Here is a 21039-nt window from a genome sequence, read left to right as displayed (position 1 = left end):
AGGGGATTACATGAAAAACTAGACAATGATTGAGGAAGCTTTGGGAATAGGAATGCTTGTTATGTCTTTTCATCAATCATGGACAAATAACTATTTGGATGGATTTGATCAGTTTTTTTGGATGTACGACAAATTTTTCCAGTGTCATAAAAATTGTGAAGGTTTTTGTATAGACAGGCATTATCTTGTTTTTGTGACAAATTTCCATGTGTTGTACATGGGTAGATAAGATTATGATAATTATTAATGCTAGTTTTACATATCTTTTTTTTATCGGTAGTTTACATTAGCAACGGAAGTAATTGCTTTTGTAGGTTTTTGATTAGATTAACAATTTTTTTTATAGTTTTTACACATGCGATAAGCTGTGGAATGAATGGAAATTGAATCATAGTTGGTTTTGAGGTAGTTGGTTGAAATTTCATTTTTATTGAGGTATGTAGAACATAATGTAGAAGTATGCAGGACAAAAGTACACTGTGTTTGCTAAGGCACTACTTTGTCGCCATATTAACACCTTAGCAAGCAAAGAACATGCTCTCGAGAGCTTATTCAACTTAACTATACTAGATGCGTCTGCTCTTGTGTGTTGCTCTGCTCTTAAGAGCAAATTCTTTGCTTGCTATTGACGGTAAGACCCAAAGCAGCCCTTTTGCCACGGTGAGGAAGGATTACGATCCATTCTCAACAATACGACATGACTAATTGGAAGAGACTTTTGGATTTGAGGGATATTGAGATTAAAATGTCAGAAATTGCACTAAATTCAGTCATTTTCAATCAAAAATAAATCCAGAATTCTAAAATTGTACAAATTCTAAAAATTCATAAAAATCCACAAACATCAGCTCATCCCGAGCATCACATACAGACAGCTTCAATCTAATTCGAATAAATCTAAGCTCGAACTTTGAGAAAGCCATTTTATTATGTATCGCCTGGTTACAACTGTAGTGATTTTGCTCACAAATTCAACATGAATTGAGACAAAATTCAAAATAAATGGAAATGTAATTTAGCATAGATGGTTGAACTTTTTGCATTTGATTGTGAATATTAAATTTACACACATGAAAAAATTGTTGATGCTGTCAGGGATGCTGCTTTTTATGTTAAAATAAAAGGCATGTTAGGGTTAGCAATTTTCTCAATTTTTTTTGTTCCAAAAACTCAATTATTGTTTGGCTTTTAGCATTGTTTGACGTGCTAGAATTGCTGTGTGAATTTTTTTAGGACAATTGTATGAAAAAATGGAATTTTTCAATTTATTTTCATGAAAAGCAGTCAACAGAGAATTTAAACTGTTAAAAATCAACAATGGACAAACTCTATTGTGAAAATTGCTTGGAATATTGCAATTTTGCAATGTCGAAGTGTCTGTGACATTATCGCAACATCAATGTGACATTGACATAGTTTTTGAGTGTTGCAGAGAGAATGCTTTGGATTTTGCTGTTTATTATTCTTTAAGTGCCCTATAGGGTACTATGCAGGAAGATATTTAGGGGAGAAGAAGGGGCAGCAGGTTAGGGTGCTTCAAGCTACGTCCCAGGCTCTATGGAAAACAAGAATGCTTAATAATAGCTGCATTCTTCTCAAAATAAGTGCAATCGATGGACATCAATGCATCTCGTGCTGTGCAACTAATCTACAATATTCCATGCTCTACACTTCATTACAATTGATACTTAAACTTCCTATGCATATCCAACACACTTAATATGAAGCATCATCACTAAAACAAAATAATTGAAAATTTCCCACAAGACATCCTTCACAAAATTACTACCTATATTCCCACAAGCCACAAAAAAATTTCAATTTTTCCATCAAATTTACTAAAGCAGTGCCGCTGAGAAATCATAAATTCATGTCAAACTTACACATTTCATTCACAAAGTAAATACATCCCATGTGAATGACTTCCATATGAGTGAACTTCAATTCCGTACCCTGAATATTCTGACGGAAAGAAGCAAATCATTTGGAAGTAATTTAGGCACATTTTGTGGAACTGAAATGTGAGTTGAATATTTTTTAAAGTACATGCCTTTTTGGCAGGCATGAAAAGGAACAATTCTAAATTATCGCTTCTCTTGACCTTCTTTATGAGCTGATTAAACGGAGATGATGCCCGTTTAAACAAAAGAAAAATTATCATGTCCAAAAAAAAGTCTAAAGCTTAACATTTTCGGCAATGAAATCTCCTCAATGCCAATCTCTCACCTTTGATCTTTGCAATCTATCTTAATGCCTTTTTTTTCAGTGAAATAAATTATATTCACTTCATTTTCATCTCATTTTAAGGGTATAAGACCTTGAATGTCTTTTAAAGGATTTACGGATGAATGAAGGGAAATTCGCTTTGAAGTTTGCATTAGATAAGGTCAATCACTCAATTACTTTCTTACAGCTGCGTATGGAAATTTAGGTTGGGAATTGTTCGGCAGGTAAGTGTTAAAGTGTGTCAAGCTGTGGAAGAGTAGTGGGTAACCTGTGTAACCCACGACATCAGTGTACCGCCAACATTTGTCGAAAATGTTATGAATTGCCTCCAATTGCATATCATTTGCGGTTTCTGCAGTGGTTTATCACCAAGGTTTGACTTGGCACAAAACAGGTTGGTCACCATCGCTCTTTGAGTATGACAAGCACTTTCATAAGCACATACACTCATCTTAGCATTAAAAATGATCAGAACTAATGAAAACCTTCAAAAAATCTACAATCCTGTGTAATTTGGCTGTAAAAGCCAAAATTTTGATCTTACCCTAACAGACAAAGAGACCGCTTTTAGGTACCATAGTGGTATTTCTGTATCACAAATGCATACTCTTTGCTTGTCGAGGTTAGACGTCATTTAGCAACAATTCTTTGGAAAAAATTAAGTTTTGATTGAAAAATCCCCGAAAATCCCTGCTGGTTATTCGGATTGTTGGATACAAACACCTTTTTTCATACAAATTGGATTCATTGATCCTATTCAAAATTGAAGAAAAATTCTACATGTAGCGATAACAGAAGGGATGAATAGAAATCTTTGAAGTTGGAAAGTAAGGCATTGGTGTTAATAAAATTACATTTGAGGAAATGAAATGCTCAATTCTTTGCCTCATATTCTTATTATATTTGAATTTCCTTGATTTTTCTATATGAGTCAGTGTTGCTTAAAGTTTTATGGGGCACGACACACTTCGGTGGTAAGCACCAACCGAAATTGCTCAAGGAATATCATTCATGGCTTTTTCAAAAGTAGTAGTTTCACCCAGTTTGGACCAGAGTTGGCAAGACTTAGAGAGTTTGGAATACAAAAGTCCATAAAGGCGCCTCCACCAAGAAGTCGCCTCCACATTTGAATACTGCCAATTCTGATTTTAACAGCACTGACATAAGCACAAAACAGACAGACAGAAAATTAAGTTTGACTTGCACTGATATTCACAAGAAACTTTGTAGTTCTTCTTCATCTCAATTTTTCCGACATTAAACAGAAAATGGAAAGGAAATAGTGCGATAAATGGAAACATAAGGTAGAAAGTTGTGAGAAAAACAGAAAAAAAAGAAAAATTAACTCTGCAGAAAAGTTGAAAAGTGGGGAAAATTTGAAGAGGAAATTGTGTAAGTCCATTGATATTTTGAGGTTCTAGCAAGTTTATACTTGAAGATTGCTTTATAGATGACTATCCTGGTTGAAGGACTTAGCCGGAAACTTAATAAATAAGCTAACTATAATATCTAACTGACATTTGGATTATACTCAAGGATAACAATAAAGGACTTTTCGATAGCTATCTAATGTATAGCTTTAAGCTTGCTATCAACGAGATTTAACTTTATTTTAAAAATTTAATTTCTTTAAATTTGAATTAAAATGACTCAAAGGCTTAATTTTCATCTGATTCATTCATTATTCCACATAAATAATTAATAATCCACTTTCTGTTGCCATTTTTCACCAATTAAAATCCAACAAAAATGAATCAATTCCCACACACAAACCACAAATGGATCTTTTCAATTTTCATCCTTAATTCTTCGTAATTTCATTAAAAATGTGCTGAAAAACCATTTAAAATAAAAAAAGGGAACTTTTCAACGCTTAAGGAGATTGAAAGGGAAATAAGAATTGTGTACTTAAAGACATTTGTGTCTCATAATCTTCAGGAACTCAAAGATGTTTTTGAAGGGATTTAAATGTTTTCTATTCTTAGAATTTAATGAGATTTTGATGCTATAAATAAATCATGAGATAGTGCTCGAGGATGATAGATAATTTAAAAATAATTTATTGGATATCTGTTAAGGAGTTCAAGGGGAATTACTGTAATGTCGATTACAAATTGAAAATGTAAAAGATTTAATAAGTTTTCGTGAAAATATTGGAAAAAGTTGTTTTAATTAATTGCTGGGTAAGAGACAGACTCGCTTGGTATCGGAAATTGACAGGTGGGAGCTATGCTTTCTCGATCCCGTCCCGGTCCCGGAAAAGTTTCGGGATTTTGGGAAAGCATAGTGGAAGCCAGCAAAAGAGCCAGCTTCAAGCGACTCCTGTGGGAGGTCATGGATCACAACTTATCTGTACGACCGGCGAAGTAATTAAGTAAGTAACAGACAGACTTTGAGGACATTTAGTTACAGGAGCTGCTATATCTTGAGATATCCACTCAATTTGAGCTTGCTACTCGTGCTGCTGATCATTTTATCTTTTTTTGGACGCTAAAAAGATGCAGTATTTATCAGAAATGCAGGTTTAACTGACAACTGAAGCTTAATTACTTCTAAGCTGCTTTGAGGATATAATTGTTGGTTATATCCAACTTAGTTTTAATTTTGTGACATTATTTGAGTATGAAAATACCTCAAACTGATTTAATGTTCCCATTAAGCTACTAAATTAATCTTCAATCTACATTTTATACCAAAATGTCACTCAAGAATCTCAAGAACTTACAGAAATTTAAAGTTTGTATAACCATAAAAATTATACCTTCCAGAAATAAACATAAATTTCAACATTTCATAGTCTCAAGAATCAAGTTCATTTTAATGAAATTTTCTACAAAAAGGAAAGCGCCAGTGGGTATAAATGTCAACTGAGCAGCAACAAAAAAATATTACTGTCTTGATTAAAAAAATACCAAAAAAATATCAGAAACAGCACCAAAAAATTTCTAGAATTGAATTGAAATAAAGCTTTATAATTCATATCTTCAAGAATTTCTGTGAATTTTCTTGACTGACTTCCCCTTCATTCTTATTTAATCACCCCGAATGTCTCCCGAGTGACATAAATGGAGATGACAGTCATATGGACGTCAAAGGGCTTTCAATTGGTGTTAATAATAAGAGAGATTTAGAGGAGCCGTAAAAGATCCGTGGCAGTGCCTTAGAAGATCCGTGTCAAAGCTTTAGAAGCTCCGAGGTGGAGTTAAGAAGCTCCGAGATGTAGCCTTAGAAGCTCCGAGGTGGAACCTTCTTCAATTTGTGCCGCTCGGGTCTCTTCATTCAGTTTACAATGAAAAGAAAGTTGTAATCTGTTTACAGCTTGAATTAAAATTTGTCTCATCATGACAATATTTAGCGACATTTAATCTGTCGTCTTTAAATTTAAATCAGTGCTGGACAACCTTTTATTATTCGCGGCACACCTTGGTGGTAAGCCTCGACGATAAAATCTCATTATAAACCACATTGGCACATGGTAAATGTAATTTTTGGCAACAAACTAGGCACCACAAAGGTTGCCCACCACTGCTTCAAATCCTCAAAAATTCAATAAAATAAGTACAAGACGTGAAAGAATAAATCCGAAATTAAATTTCAAATTTAATCAGACTTAATATCCACAAAATTTCACTTTAAATATGCAGCAATTGCTCGTTTCTGAGAACCTGTCGCAAACATAAAATGCACCGTTTATATGGATGAAAACATTAATTCCATTGAAAATGTTATGTGCTATAAATACCACCAATTCAATGTTCTACATAAATGTAAAAAAAAGAAAATCAAAATCTTGTTTTCAGGATGGATGGAAATAAAGGAACGAAATGAACGGATAATGTTATAAGTATGAAATCCTATTACAGTCAGATTGTTATGTCGGGTAAGTTGTCAGGAAATAAAATTTTTTTGTTATCGTGCATCAAAATCAATGTTTTTTTACGTTTACGGAATCAATTCTCACCATTATATTCAGGAGTACCGTAAATAGCATGTGGTTGTTCAATGTGTGAAACAGTAGATTTTGGTGGTCCATACGATTCGTATGTAACTGGTTTCGTGTCATAGTTGTCGAATGAATTTGTATATGTAACTCCATGACCATGATCGATGGCTGCATCTAATCGAGAATAAGTTTTAATTCTGAACTTTAAAACTTTTTTCTCTTTTTTCATTCTCACAGTTATAAGTGTGATTTGGATATGGAAAAAGTGTTTTGGCACACAATATGTGTAAGTGTACAGCACAACATTAATACTTACAATCTCCATGTGATGATGTATATCCACCATCAGAATGTCCATTGCTTGAATGTCCGCTGCTACCATGTGATGATGATCCGGCTGATGAGGCACCTGATGCACTTGTGATTCCACTTGATGAACCGGCTGATAAGCTTGTGATTGACTTTGTTAATCCACCGAGTGAGTTACCGATGGCTTGTCCCAATCCACTGGAAATAGAGAAGAGATTATTGGATTTTTGGGTTATTTGGTGGTTTTGGAACAAATAGGGCTGGATGTACACTAGGGCTGCATAGTGGCTAGCATGGATGGATATATCTACGAGTTCTTGATGCCTGGATTTACAATTCCTGAGAAATCTCTGTCTGGGCTCAAGAATTGGTCAAATCAAGACAAGGCGAACGCTTAGTATAAGTTTAGTAAAAGGAAGTGCCACAACCAGACTTTTTTCAAACGGGAGGGGCAGCGGAAGCTGGTTCGGGCTTGGGAAGCTGACTTGCTATAGCAACCAACCCCTAACAAATGACCAAATACTACATATGCTTACCCTCCAATTGAGCTTCCAAATGATGCACCGAATGAACCTCCATGACCGCCAGCTGAATATCCATGTCCATCATCATGATCTGGCTTGATTAAATGTGCTGAAGAAATGATATTTTTACCAGCATTTGAGACAGCATCACCACCTTGTTGAATGAGCTGGAAAAAATTCATAAAAAATTCAATTTTAAAATGTTTTCATGCCAAAATCAGTTGCAGCTACTGCTCACCTTTCCCTTTTGTGTGACTAAATATCCACTTCCTTTGATGAGTTGTCCTTGTAATGTTGTAACACCACCAGCGATTGCCTTCACAGCTTGTAAAAGTGTATTAAGGATTGATTTCTTCAAAGACCATCCATCAAAAGCTTTTGTATCCTGAAAAATAATATAACACAGCACAGCATGAGAGATATGCAAAATGAAAAGTAGCTCAAGCATAAGGTATTGAAATGAATAAGGAATAATAAAGCTAGCAAATGAAAATCATTTGGATACGACGCAAATATGACATTTTTTTTTTAATATTCATGACATGTGATATTGTCACATGTAAAGCCACAGTGAAAATGGCAAACGAATGTCAAGTGAGTAGTTCTATAAAATTTCATTGTAGAGGTGCTGAATTGAAGTGATTTGTGTGAATTGAAGCTGTGATTGTGAACATTTGAATAATGATTGAATTTCGGAGGAACTTGTTGGGGTTTGAATGCGTGTTTAAGGGTGTTTTTAGCAGGAATTTTGTGGTAGATTGTTGGTTCTTGAAGTTTGAATTTGTAAAATTGTGGATTTTGGGGATTGTGTTGATGCTGAGGATGGTAAGGGTGCAAAGTCTGCTGAGGATGCTTAGGATGCTTAAAAAGATTTTTTGAGGCAATACGAAGCGTGTTGCAAGATGGAAAAGCAGGAAGCCACTTCAATCCTCACTTAAATTCAGATGCTCAAACTTGATCACTTAACGTGCAGCCACAGCGAAGCTGGCAGAGCAACAACACAAGTAACTAGCAGAAGTAGTCATTATATTCAAGAACCGAAACCTGTTCAACCCCTTTAATGACATCTCATGATTTACAGCGGTTCAATAGGAACTAATCATCATCATCATCAAACTCGATCCAAACTTGAGATTCTCAAGCCTTAAAGACACTGGCACTAACAATAAAATCCAATTTTTATTGTGTAACAATAAGAAATTCACCTTGAAGAACAGCAAAGCTCCTACTTATTTACAAATATTTACGTGATGTTACCGCAGCACAAACACCGAAACCTAAAAAGCTTTCAGCACTTTCCACAAAGTATGTAATATGAGCACGAGTCATTAAATTTGTAAACATTTTTTGGATTTGTAAGAAGCACAGATTCAGATTTCAGACTGTACAAAAATTTAAGATTCTGGCTGTAGTCAGAAAATGTAAATTTAGAATTTAATGCCTTTAAAGGAACAACTTAATAAAATTGTCGAGAAAAAATCGTGACAAGGTCAAAGAATAACACACTCAGCAATTTATATACCCATTGCTTTTTTTCCGGCTATAAAATATGGTATGTGATATTGAAAAATTGTTTTCTTATGGAATTTTATTGCGTACGTCAATTTATCCAGCCACTGTTTTTTTGTTGTGCTGACATGTGGTACTGAGAGGTAATTTTAATATTGGGTCTGGATTGATTTGCTTCTTTTTTGAATTGATCTGGTATAAAGGTGAACAAGGGAGTGACTTTTTAGCATGCAAAGAGCATGCAGAACTTCTCAAGAGCAGAGCAAGCTGCAGAAATTCTGCAGAATATTTTTCATATTTTCACACTTTATCAAAAAAAAAAAAAAAGCTCGCTCATGCCAAGACTTGAACTCATGACCTCAGTATCTTAAACCATTGCGCTAAAGTGACTGATGGCAATTTTTCATATATATAGATATAAAAATATTTATTTGATATAATTATTTTAATTATAATAAATATCAAGAAATTTAAATTTTTTTCCTCATTAAAGAATAGAGCATGTTCTTTGACTGTTATGGTTATTTCGTATGATTTCTTGACCTTAAGGGTCTTGTGTAAGTGTGAAGATATGCTACTCTTGACCAGTTCCGAGACAATCTAAAACTTGCCTTAATCTGTCTAAATTAGAAAGATTTCAAAGAAACCTTAGAATTCAAGAGATTCAGAGACTATAGAAGCATGAAACATAACGCACAAGTTGCTTAATCGATCCAAAATTTGATTTCGTATGATTTCTTGACCTAGACCGGCTACTCTTGACCAAGCTCTTGCCTTAATCTTTATGGTGCTGGATTCAAACAGAATCAGGTAAGCCTTGATTCTAGATATCAGATGATAGATTTTGTAATTAGCTTTTGACTTTAGATGTTCATTATTTTATGATAGAATTGTGGTCAATCCAACATAAAAAGTATAATTCCGAATATCGGATTCAATTGGGACTCGAACCCACATCTTACAATTTTCGGTCTATTGCTCCTACCATTGAGCTATCTGGATTTATTGTTGATTATATGGCAAAGAGTCATATACAACATATTCATTCTGTATCCTCACTCCCTACGGCAATCTAAATTCTATATGTATTTTGATTTTGATTAAACCATACATTGATAAACCATTAAATGAATTCTATTCCAACACATTTCTAGTCATAAGACAAAAACGTCATCCAAAAGCTTTAACTGCCTGTCTAAACATCAAAGAAAAGTGTCCATGACGACTTTAAATTCTAAAAAAATCCAAAAATATAAAAACCGGAAATACCAGCGAGCATCAAGAGATTTCCAAGTAAATACTCAATGAATACTGTCTGAAATTGGATACACAGACATTCGATACCCCACATATGAGCACCTTCTACCAAAATTTTTTTCAAGTTCCGCATGAAACCCCACAGATTCACAAATTTCTATAAATGCAAAATATCATAAGCAATTCAATACCATTTGATGATTTATTCACAGACACCCGGGCGACATAATATTATTGACATTTGATTCCGTTTTTAGGCGGAAAAAGTAAGAAGCTTTTTTTTTTCATCCGATTTTCAATGAATATTTGAATGGTGTAGAAAGAAGGCTGCAAATGATATTTAAGGATGAATATTTTTTTGTTGCGTACTTTTTTGACTTTGAGCTTCTTCTGTAAGATGCTTTTGAAATATTTGCATAGATGATTCTATTTACCCAAGTGTTTAGACATCAAGGAAGCAATGTCAAAGTCGCCATTAGGATATTCTTAGCTATTGAATGAAGCTCTTGGTAAATAAATTTCTCAAAGCTTTATGCCTTCAAAAAAAGCCATTAAAGTGACATGACAAGTCTATTAAATAATGCTGGAACCACCAAGATTTTCAATTGACTTAAATTTAATTTACTTTCTGAGACCACAAATGTATAGTCTTAGAAACCAATTCAACCACAAAATCCTAATTTATCTTCTATTCAGTCACAATTTCCATCTGTCGAATGAGCTTCCACAAATGAAATTTAATCCAATTAACTAAGTCTATAGCCATATTTCATCATTTTTCTTGGTGTAAACAGCATGATGAAAAGTTGATTCCTTTTTATTTAGTCTACTATTTGTGAATGGCTTCATTTACTAATGATTTATATGGCTAAAGCGTGGATGATGTCGACTTTCTGCTCAGCTTCATACATTTGGTTTAAATATCATTAATAAATGTCGATCAATAGCCTTGCTTCTTACTTTTCTTCTCATCTTTTATTTTAATTATCATCAAAGGAATCGAATTTCTCGGTAAAATAAATATATCATTTGATGCCAATGTTATGAACAATATTAATTAATTAGGACAATTTTTCATTAAATTCGAAGGTTTTTGTAATGGAAAAGGGAGACATCCATGGAATGTAGCACTAGAGAGCTATGTAGCACACAGAGACACTAGAGTCGAGTTGACATTAGGCTAGTGAGGCTAGATTCAGCCAATACCTGGCTCGATGCATTTCCCCAGGCTATATCGTTGCCCCATCTCGGTCAATGCACCATCCCCGAATAGCTCAAATCAGTTAAGCGATCAAAAATCCGATCCAGGACTCAGTTTGAATCCGACAGTATTCCAGAATCACGGCGGTTTGGTATTGGATTTCGGAATAACCAATTGGACATATCCTGACTGCTCACTTGGAAGTGTAACATAGGCTTGAGAACATGCTTGAATTTGTTGTTTCCATATGTCTTAAAATACAGCCATAACTGGTAAAGTGACCGCTTTTAGGTATCGAAATAGTATTTCTGTATCATGGAAGTATGCTCTTTGCCTGCTAAGACTGTCTATGCTATACATGTACAGATCAAAATCCACCCAGTCACTTTAATTTACAGGACACGAGAAACTTCATAATTCCTCTTAAAATTTCCAAAAGCATTAATTTCCCCGAATTTTAATTAAAACCCCTCCTACCAACAGCTTCCTTACCAACAAATAATTTTTTAATAATCATCAAAAGCCCCCTCATTAGCTACGCATGATGCTTTTAAGCTAAAATCAACTTGAAAGGTTTCTCACATTTATGGCATTTTAAGTAGTTGACACTGTAGCTTCATTAAAAAATCATATTCTCATATGACAAATTTGTGACTAGATTTTTGCGTGATTGTGGTTTAGCTATTAGAATTGTCAACAAGCTGTATGTTGATGCTGTATTGCGTTCTTACATGCTTGTGTGTCTCTCTTTTCCTCTTCTTGGTACATAAATGTTTACTTTTTTATTAAAAATATTATTGTTATTATCATAGAGATACGTGCAATGGAATGTTGTGTAAGGGTTTTTAATGCTGAGATGGATTGAGTAGGCTGCAGAGGTGTAAGAAGGGGATTGAAATATGAGGATGCAGAGTTATAGGGAGGGATTGGAATGGGAGGCTGTATAGTTGAAGGTAAGGATTAGGAGGCTGCAGAGTTGTATACAGGGATTGGGATGGGAAGCTGCAGAGTTATAGACAGGGATTGGGATATGAGGCTGCAGGGTTGTAGGCAGGGATCTGGATAAGAGGTTTGGTAACTTAAATTGTAAATCATCTTATTTTGACTTTTCAAACCTCTTAACTAACTCTCAAAACCTCCGAAAGGCACAATGGAGTTGCTAAAACACTCTTGAGTCATAAAGGCACTCTTGAGTCATTGGGGTAGTGATGAAGACATCCTAAAGTCATTATGGGAGTCATTAGGGAATCATACGTCACTGCATTAACAACAATACATGAAGGTGTCCCGACATCACTGTTATGACTGCATCTAAGCCCCACAATCATGCCTAAAATTGAAATTTGCCTCCTTGTGCTGTTCAGCACCGATTCCTAACTTCATCTCATTCTTACCCCTAATCCACCACTTCCTAAAGTCTCATTTCGTAGTGTTTTTGAATAATAATGAAGGAAGAAGCATTGATGAGAGAAATGCCATGACAAACTCGACAATATGAGCAATAACCAAGAATTTTATTCATGATTCAAAAACGCATATTTTGTAAATGTTATGAAGATGAACAAAAAAAATGTTTTTTATTGAGTATTCATCAAGTGGGATAGGATGTTGAATAATTTTCTGTTACGCTGTAAGCACATATGAGAATGCCATGTGTATATGAATTATTTTGTTATACATTTATTTGGATTATGAAAATATTTTGGAAAATTAAATTTTATTTTTGGATGAGATTTTTGTGTATTATTGTCATTTTGCTGGGTTATTTGAAGGATTTTAGAAATTTTGTAATCGAAAATTTTACATCCGATTTTGGATATTATTACTTTCTAGGAAATATTCAATTTCAACTACAGATAAGCTTAACATTTGTAAGCTATTTATGTAAAATTTTAATTGAAATTCATGTATTTATATCAATGTTAATTGATACAAAATCTGTAATATTTATAGACATTTTCAATTTGTGAGAATTGCATGCAATTGTAATTAAAATAATCAATCATGATTCCAATTGGTAATTTATGAATAATTTTTTGATTATCAATTCTGATTATATGAATTGAAATTTGTCAAAAATATTGAATTAATAATGAGGTAATTTATTCATAAATATTGCATGATTAATAAGCAACCCGAGCTGTACAATCGCAATTTTCTTGTTTTTGGTTGAAATCAGCTATTACTGTGCCGTCACGGGGAGCTTTTTGAGTTAAGGATTCTTTAAAAAAATTGTAAGGATGCCCTAGTAAACTACGGTGTGCTATAGCGATCGAGCCATAATTGTGATTTAGAAATAGAAATTTGCAAACAATCTGTAATCAGGCACATGTAACTCTGATCTGGTGCCAGATTCGAAGATATCTTGTATCAAATCAGACTCACGCTGGTGTGGAGTTACATTTCTCGCCATTTCAATGTAATTTGGCTGTCATGTCCCCAAACAGACCAGGAACATGCACATGACTGTTCAAACTCTCAAATAAATTGATTGGGTATACTAAGATGACCATCGAGACATAGTAGCAAGGGAGAAAAGTACAGCAGCGTCCCGGTTAAAATAAAACAGATGGTTGCCCTAGAGTGTACTTATGAGTCCGCTCATTTAGGTAAGTATTCTCCCAGTATTCTCATTGTCTATTAGCTCTAATTAACAAAGAGCATACTCTGAGTATACAGTGAGCATGTTAATAAATAATAAAGTAGTTGCTCTTGAGTATACTCATGAGTACGCTCTTTGTATGTTAGCGTAGATTGTATGAGTTCATTAAGAGCAACTAAGTTTGAGTATTACATTTGTTGATGCTCATTTGACTAGATTTGACTTTAATAATTTAATTCAGCACCAACATCAGCTTCTATTCTCCACAATTCTCATTAACATAACCAAGAATTTTAATAATCATGATTATACATCCTCACTTTTTTCACCGAATTCTCATTAAATTAAAATTTTTCACATTTTTCTTCATGAATCACGAATTTTTTTCCATCCAGCTTTTCATATCCTTTAAAATTTCTCATGCTACATAGAAGCTCATTACAAGTAAAAAAAGTTGCAAACTTACGTGATGATGTTCATCATAATCATGACCATATGAGTGTGAATCGTGACCAGATCCTCCTGATCCTCCTGATGATGCACCTGATAAACCAGCAACACTGCTAGCACTTCCTTGTGATAATGATGCTGATGCACTGAATGCGCTCTTTTGAAGTGTCTAATTTATGATGTACATTAGGTTATTTATTATCTATACATTTTATTGCCCGAGCGGCACATGACGACAAATTGTAAGAATGACATGGAGTTTGCCGAAACGACAGCTATAATGGCTTATATGCCCCAGTGTGCCGCTTGAGTTTGACATTAATGCTTACCTGAAGAACTCCACCGAGTGGTGCTAATCCAGATCGTTTCGTTCTCTCTGCCTCGGCTGATGATGATTCAGCTGAACTCTCAGCACTTTCCATGAGTGCAACAGGTATGAGGGAAAGGATGATAAAGCATGCAATCTATAAAAAAAGCAAAGGATTGAATAGGTGAATAATAATGAATGAATGTAAGCAGGAAAACAGCATGTAATGTAACTCGTGCAGTGAAAAAAGTTTTATGTAGTTATTTTTTTACAAGCAGCATTAATAAAGGATAGAATGCATATGCAGGAAAATGCAATTTTTATGCAACATAAAATGTCATTCCTTACTACAAGCTTTCTTAATGTTTATGTATCAATGATTTAAAATGAACTATATGAACGTGCTTGTTGTGCATGTACTTGCCCTAGTTTAATGTTACTAAGGTGTAAGGCTTTATCACTTTAATGGCAATTTGAGGGAGATTCTTGGTAAAGGAAATGACGAAAATTATTAAATAATTGAATATAGCTTGGATATGGCTTCATCAAACACCTTGGTCCAATTTTGGAAGAGAATGCAAATTATTTTGGCACGTGGGAAATTTTAAGGCTTTCTTTTGTGAGAAACATTGTGGAAATTTGGAAGTAATTCAGTAACTTTTGCTTTATTTCTATATTTTGAACTACTTCTCAGCTATTGAGTGAAATTGCACTTAGATTGCTATTTACTTTAGTCCAGTGATGGGCAGCCTGTGTGCCGTGTCACAATAAAGGTTGCCCAATACTGCTATAGTCCTGTCAATACCTCTACAACATATTGCAACATAGCAGCTACAGCAATGTCTCAAATACTTTAAACTTGATGCTTTTTAAGCTTATGCCAAGCTTATGCATATCAAAATACCTCAACGAACATCATTAAGTCCCTCAATTAATTTTAATTATATCATAAAAGAGTATCTCCAAGTATCTCTTGACAACAACTTCTTCATTATCCTTAAAATCTCAACAACCATAATATCCCCATAATTACTAGTATCAGGTATAATATCCAGCACAATACAAAAGTCCACAATCGCCGATAAAATCCAACCTTTTTACGACTCACACGTTGTTCCAATTAAAATGCATACACAAAGTGTAGAAGCCTTGCATCTTAAGTATTGTACACGAAACTTCTTCGGTTCAAATGAGAATATTTTTTTTCGCTTATTGCATTTCTTTCCATGCCACGCCAACGGCTTGGATTCATTTTACCTTATATAAAAATATTCAGATTGCAAGTATGCATGAGAGTCATTATGAGTGTAATAAAAGTTATTTAAGTACTTCCGAAAAGTAGTTTGAGAACTTAATGAGCAGAGAGAGGTCGATTAATATGGGATGGTGAAGGAGGTGTGTATTGGTCAACTGTTCCAGACTTAGCTGCTGAAAATTGGAATTTTGGTTGATAAAAGCTTGTTGCAGGTAGCGTATAGATAAGGTTGAGCTAAGCTTTGGCGGATTTGTCTGAAACAGGAATCTCAAGTTGCACAATTTCTAAATTCAGTCCTTGTGTCAGATTTTGGATAGATTAATCGACTTTGACTCTGAGGGAGGCCATGAATCACAGTTGATCTGTACGGTCATCGAAGTAAGTAAGTAAGTAAGTAAGTACCCGACTTGTGCAATTCGGGAATACTTCACACTAGTGAAACAGACTACGATTAGCGGATTTCAAGTTCGCATGTGAAACTTGTCATAGCATGTCAAGTGTATAACAAGACCAGTCAGTGGTGGGTAACTTACGTACCGCGGCTCACTGTGGCTGATCACCAAGGTGTTGCACGAAAAGGAAAAATGTTCCCTATCAGTAAACTAGACATAAGGTCACCTACTCGCAACTAGTTCCACTCAAATTGACCTTTTTGTAAAAAAGCAAATCTTTCAAAATTTCCAGAATTCCTGACTATATTTTGAAGCAGATCATGAAGCATGGGAATTCGAGTTTAGTGCGCAACAATCTACAGCTCAGAGTGCAACATTGTAAGACATTTGCAAGAATATTTGACATAATCCGGTCGCCAAATACCATTACTGCTCAATATTAATTGAATACAAAGTAAGACTAGCATGAAGCAATGCCTGATTAAAAGCTATAACAGCGTAGGTGCTACGTGCGGATATTTATAGATATAAATTAATATTTTTCACCTTTTTCAGTCCCACAGACTTTCTTAAAAACTTTTTTATAATTATTTTGACGCGAAACTTTTCGTAGAATTTGAAATTTATTCATCATCTATTTTACGACTTAACATTTGATGCTTTTGGAGATTTTTTTCATGTCTTTGAATTGAAATGAACTCAATGATTTGAGAAAAAGTTTCACATTTTCATCAATTTTCATAAAGAATTTTTCACCATGACAAAAAATTTTTCATTTTCAATGTCTTCAAAGCAGCCACAAAATTCTCTTCGACCTCTTGGTAGGTAACCAACTTGACAACTGTACATCAACCTTTGATATTTATACTCAGAAATTCCTATTTGCATATAGAAGCTTATTAATAGCATTTAATAAGGTATAGCTTTATATGGATGTTATGTAACAATCTTATAATACATTTGATGACTTAGTAATCTTGGATTGAAAATTTTAATGACATCAAAGGTGGCAATTAAGACTGACGTAGATTAAAAAGTACCAGAATACATGTTTGTTACTTAGCTACGGTAATGTTAAGGTTGTTTTTTTATAGACTTTTTAATTAATCATTCTTGATGTAGGAAATTGAAATTTGATGAGAGTTTCAATTTGTAAGGGATCTTTCACTTGGAAATAGCTTTAACTTCTGTTTCTGGTAAGATATGATTGAATAGCAGTTGAATTATGTCATTAGAACTAGCTTCTATTGAGGAGAAGTAAGCAAAGGATTGAAATGTTTAAAATGACTCAAAATTCAAGAACTAAATCCAAAAGTGGTTCTCAAACCGTATCTTGAGACTTACTAGTTACCAAAATTGTAATTCTAGCTGCTGTTACCTTGCTACACAACTTTAAAATACAAACAACCCTGAAAAGCACACGATGTATCTAGAAATGCCATAAAATCCGTAGTCATACCAGTATAACTCTTATCCTAAGCCAAATTTAATGAAATTCGACTTCAAGCCAGAGTTAAGTCTGCCTGGAACCAGATTTTGGCTGTTTATGTACCCTATGCTTTCTGGGAAGTCATGTACTCCTCAGAGATTTGACTATAAATTTTTAAAATTGAAAAATCATTCCACAATTCTCAAAGTTCAAAGACAATCTCAACTTGATCTCAAACCCCATAAATCAGCAACTACCATCCTTATTCAATTGACGAAAAAAAGAACATCAAACTATAAGCTATGATAATAAATGCAATTAAGTTGCACCATAAAGTATGACAATAAATTCATGAATTATATCTGTGCAAATTCACCTCTTTATCCATTAAATTTATGTGCATTAATGCAAGAAAATTGCAGAAAATCCTTGGAAATTAATGAGGCGAACAGAAAAAAAAAGACTTTTTCATCATAAAATCGACAATCTATAATAATTTGCAATTCTCATGACTACTTTAAAATCAAGTGTTGTTATAAACTGGATCACAGACCACATAAATTGGATAAGGTGGAATTTATTGCGAATATTGAGTAGTTTTGGTCACTTTTTAGTGTATAATCAGACATTAAGTGGAGATTTTGAACTAAATTCATGTGAAATTTTATGGTCAATGGTGGTCATTGAGGGTAGAGCTTGTGAATTAAGTTGTAAAGCTATCATCCTGGGTGGTACAAATGACGTCATTGACGTTATGCCAATTAGAGCTCGAAGTTGATTTGAGTCGACTTTTCCATACAAAATCTGAGTCGAATTCGAGTTCTGCTTTCAATTTGATGGAATCTGCAGTCAACAATGACCGGCCGCTAGCAGGTGTCAACCATGGTTGTCCAATTTCAAGTCTGATTGAGACTAGTTAAGTTGCCGACTGTCAATGGTGATGATTGCCGTCACCCAATTCCCAACTCTGATTGACACCAGCAATCATAAAACTTTTATTATTCAAATTCATCACAAATGCATTAAAGTTTTTCCTTCAATTTCTCTCCTATTGTCTGCAACAGGGTCTGCAATCATTCGTATTTTATTTGACAGAAACTGCTAAACTTTTTTCTTATTTATTTCCATTTCTATTAGCACAAACAAACGTTTCAAGCAACACAATAGATCAATTTTAATTTACTTCTTCTAAAGTGAAAGATTTGTCTGAATATTAAGTGCAATTTCTATTGTGAGCTTTTTATTCCTTTTTGTCTTTGCTTCTTCTTTTGTTGATTCTAGAAAAAGATTTTTTTCTTCATTTTTCTTCTTTGTTTTAAATATTCACGCTGATTTACATTTACTTATTTTTATGTAAATTAAAGGATATAGATGGAGATAAATGAAATGGCTGTTGGATTTGATTTAATGCAATTTAAAGATGTAATTCGAAGGTTTAATCTTGTGCTTAATGTTGAATTAAACTTAAGTTAGGATGGAAGATCATATTATGGAAGGCGCTTGACAAGGATATATTTAGGGGGAGCTGGCTACTCGACTTGAGATAGCTACTCATGCTACTGAGCGTTATCTCTCTGAATGGAGGTTATAGGAAGAGCTTCTGGAATCTTAAATTACTTAAATTTGTACGATTCTTACAAAGAAACTTCAAAAATCCTCAAAAATTACTTGCCAGATCCTTACAAACTTGACATACAAAAGTCGAAACATAGCACGTAATTTGCAGCAAAAAAGCAACAGTGGCATAGTCGTTAGACCGTTGGACAACCAGCATTAATGATCTGAGTTCGATCTCAGGCAAAGTCTAGTCGGATTCGGATTCTTTTTTGTTGTTTCTAGTCACACCAACTCGTATTCGCGAAATCAGTCACGCTGATCTAAAACAACATATTTAACCATTTCTACATCATGTATTTTTGGAGTTCCATCATAATTTTAACTAAATAATTCAAATTAAAACTCAATATTCCTTCCGATTTCAATTCGAACACAAAAAAATCCAATTAAAAACCCCTCAAAATGCAACATTTACTTTAAAATTAGTAAACATCTCAAGTCGTTATTCGAATGAAATACAGAAAAAGCATGTAAAATTGTCAAGATAAGAACAATTTTAAGTGTGAGAAAAATTCCATCCTTATAAACTATTTTTTATACCTTAAATTCCTCTAACTTGTTTATGTTTTTGCTCCATCGTTACCGAAAACTAGTAAAAAAAAGCACAAACATCTACAACTAAGGTACGAAAATGCTGAATTTTAAAATGGTAAACCTGAGATAGAACTAGCAATGTCAACGATAAATTAGATATTCAGGTGAGCACTTATACCTTCTTTAAACATCATGTCGTTCCTTCTGCACAATTTCACACGTATGGTAAAGTTAATGTTTACGGGTAAAATGTTTATCATTTCTATTTAATTGGCTTTGATATGTCCTTTGTGTATTCAGTACCGAGCGGCACATGATGACGGTCATATTGGAATTGAGGATGTATAGTGTGACAGCTGTTTGACGTCATCAAAATGTCATGAAGAATCTTGAATTTGCAACATTTACGTCATGTTGTGTAGCTCGGGGCATTATGGATATTTCGAGAATATTGTGTGAATTTCAATAGATTGTTGTGGTAGGATGGAGGTTGTCTGGGTCAGGAATAAAGATGTTTGCGAAAATTTTAGAAAATTCTTCAAGGCTTTATGAATTCAAGTGGATGAAAATTCACAGGAAACTGTCATGACCTTCAAAGTGTTGAGTTTTCAATACATTAAGCTCTTTACAACATTTCTTGGAATTTTCAGCAAATTAATTCAATTAAAAATTATACAGCAGTGAGTGTTGAAGCCCACAACATTCTAAAATATGTATCAATGCCCTTTATACACTCCACAATTTTAATGATCACCAAAAGTCTCAACAATCACTTAAAAGCCCTATGATGTACCACAATAAAAAACTTTCAATCCATTAAAATTCACCATTAAGGAAATTCACAGGAATTCTGTCACTTTTGAAGGTCTTTAGCTATTAAATTTCACTTTTTCCAAACGACATTGAGGTGTTTTTACAGAATGACACACTTATCTAGTGAAATGCATGAATTGGATGTAATATGATGATATAAAGTGTCCAAGAATGAATCTAGAGTTTTTAATGGCATATCTGGTTGCTTGAAAATTGTTTTTTAAGTGAAGGTTGCTTGAGTTTTGTTGATGGTTTTTTGAAATTTGAGTTTTTATTTCTAGATTTTAAAGTTTTTTTGGAATTTCCATTCAAAAATTAATGTTTGGAACTGATTAGAGCTTAAATTTTGGATGAAAAAGTTGATTCAAGTCGGCTAGATGCTGTACAAAATCCGACTCCACTTTGAGCTCTGGAAATGATAGAACTTGACCAAATTGTGATTTGTTTCTAATTAGCACAAGTTGGTCCTGAGTTTATCGAATGATCCGAAAACCGTCCCCATCCCATATCGAATCCGACACCATGCTAGAGTTACTACGGTTTAGATTCGAATTTTCAATCAATTAACTGACTTGACATCCTTAGCTCCTCAGGATAACTCTCCATCCCCATCCAAATACTGACTATTTCTTTCAATTTTGTAAAAAATTTGAAGACTACCTAATTAATTT

At 33.9% G+C, this 21039-nt stretch overlaps 1 protein-coding gene across 2 annotated transcripts in view; it reads right to left on the bottom strand.

Moving 5' to 3' along the window:
* The window catches only part of LOC139086222 (putative lysozyme-like protein), a 42947-nt gene that overhangs the window by 9353 nt on the left and 12555 nt on the right, over positions 1-21039 (bottom strand). Inside the window, exons 2-7 of one of the 2 annotated variants that reach the window (XM_070634602.1) lie at positions 14351-14485; positions 14038-14190; positions 7241-7387; positions 7015-7169; positions 6486-6676; positions 6188-6343 (exon numbers count right to left, since the gene is read on the bottom strand). In XM_070634602.1, coding sequence (XP_070490703.1) covers positions 6188-6343; positions 6486-6676; positions 7015-7169; positions 7241-7387; positions 14038-14190; positions 14351-14485 — 937 coding nt within the window. The remainder of the gene's footprint in view (positions 1-6187; positions 6344-6485; positions 6677-7014; positions 7170-7240; positions 7388-14037; positions 14191-14350; positions 14486-21039) is intronic. The other variant, XM_070634603.1, reaches the window with a different exon arrangement.

Source organism: Chironomus tepperi, unplaced genomic scaffold (assembly GCF_022539635.2).
Source record: "Chironomus tepperi strain 1889 unplaced genomic scaffold, CSIRO-AGI_Ctep_v1 contig_85, whole genome shotgun sequence".
NCBI classification, from domain to species: Eukaryota; Metazoa; Arthropoda; class Insecta; order Diptera; family Chironomidae; genus Chironomus; species Chironomus tepperi.
The sequence above is the reverse complement of the archived record's forward strand: the minus strand, read 5'-3'. Positions and strand labels throughout refer to the sequence as shown.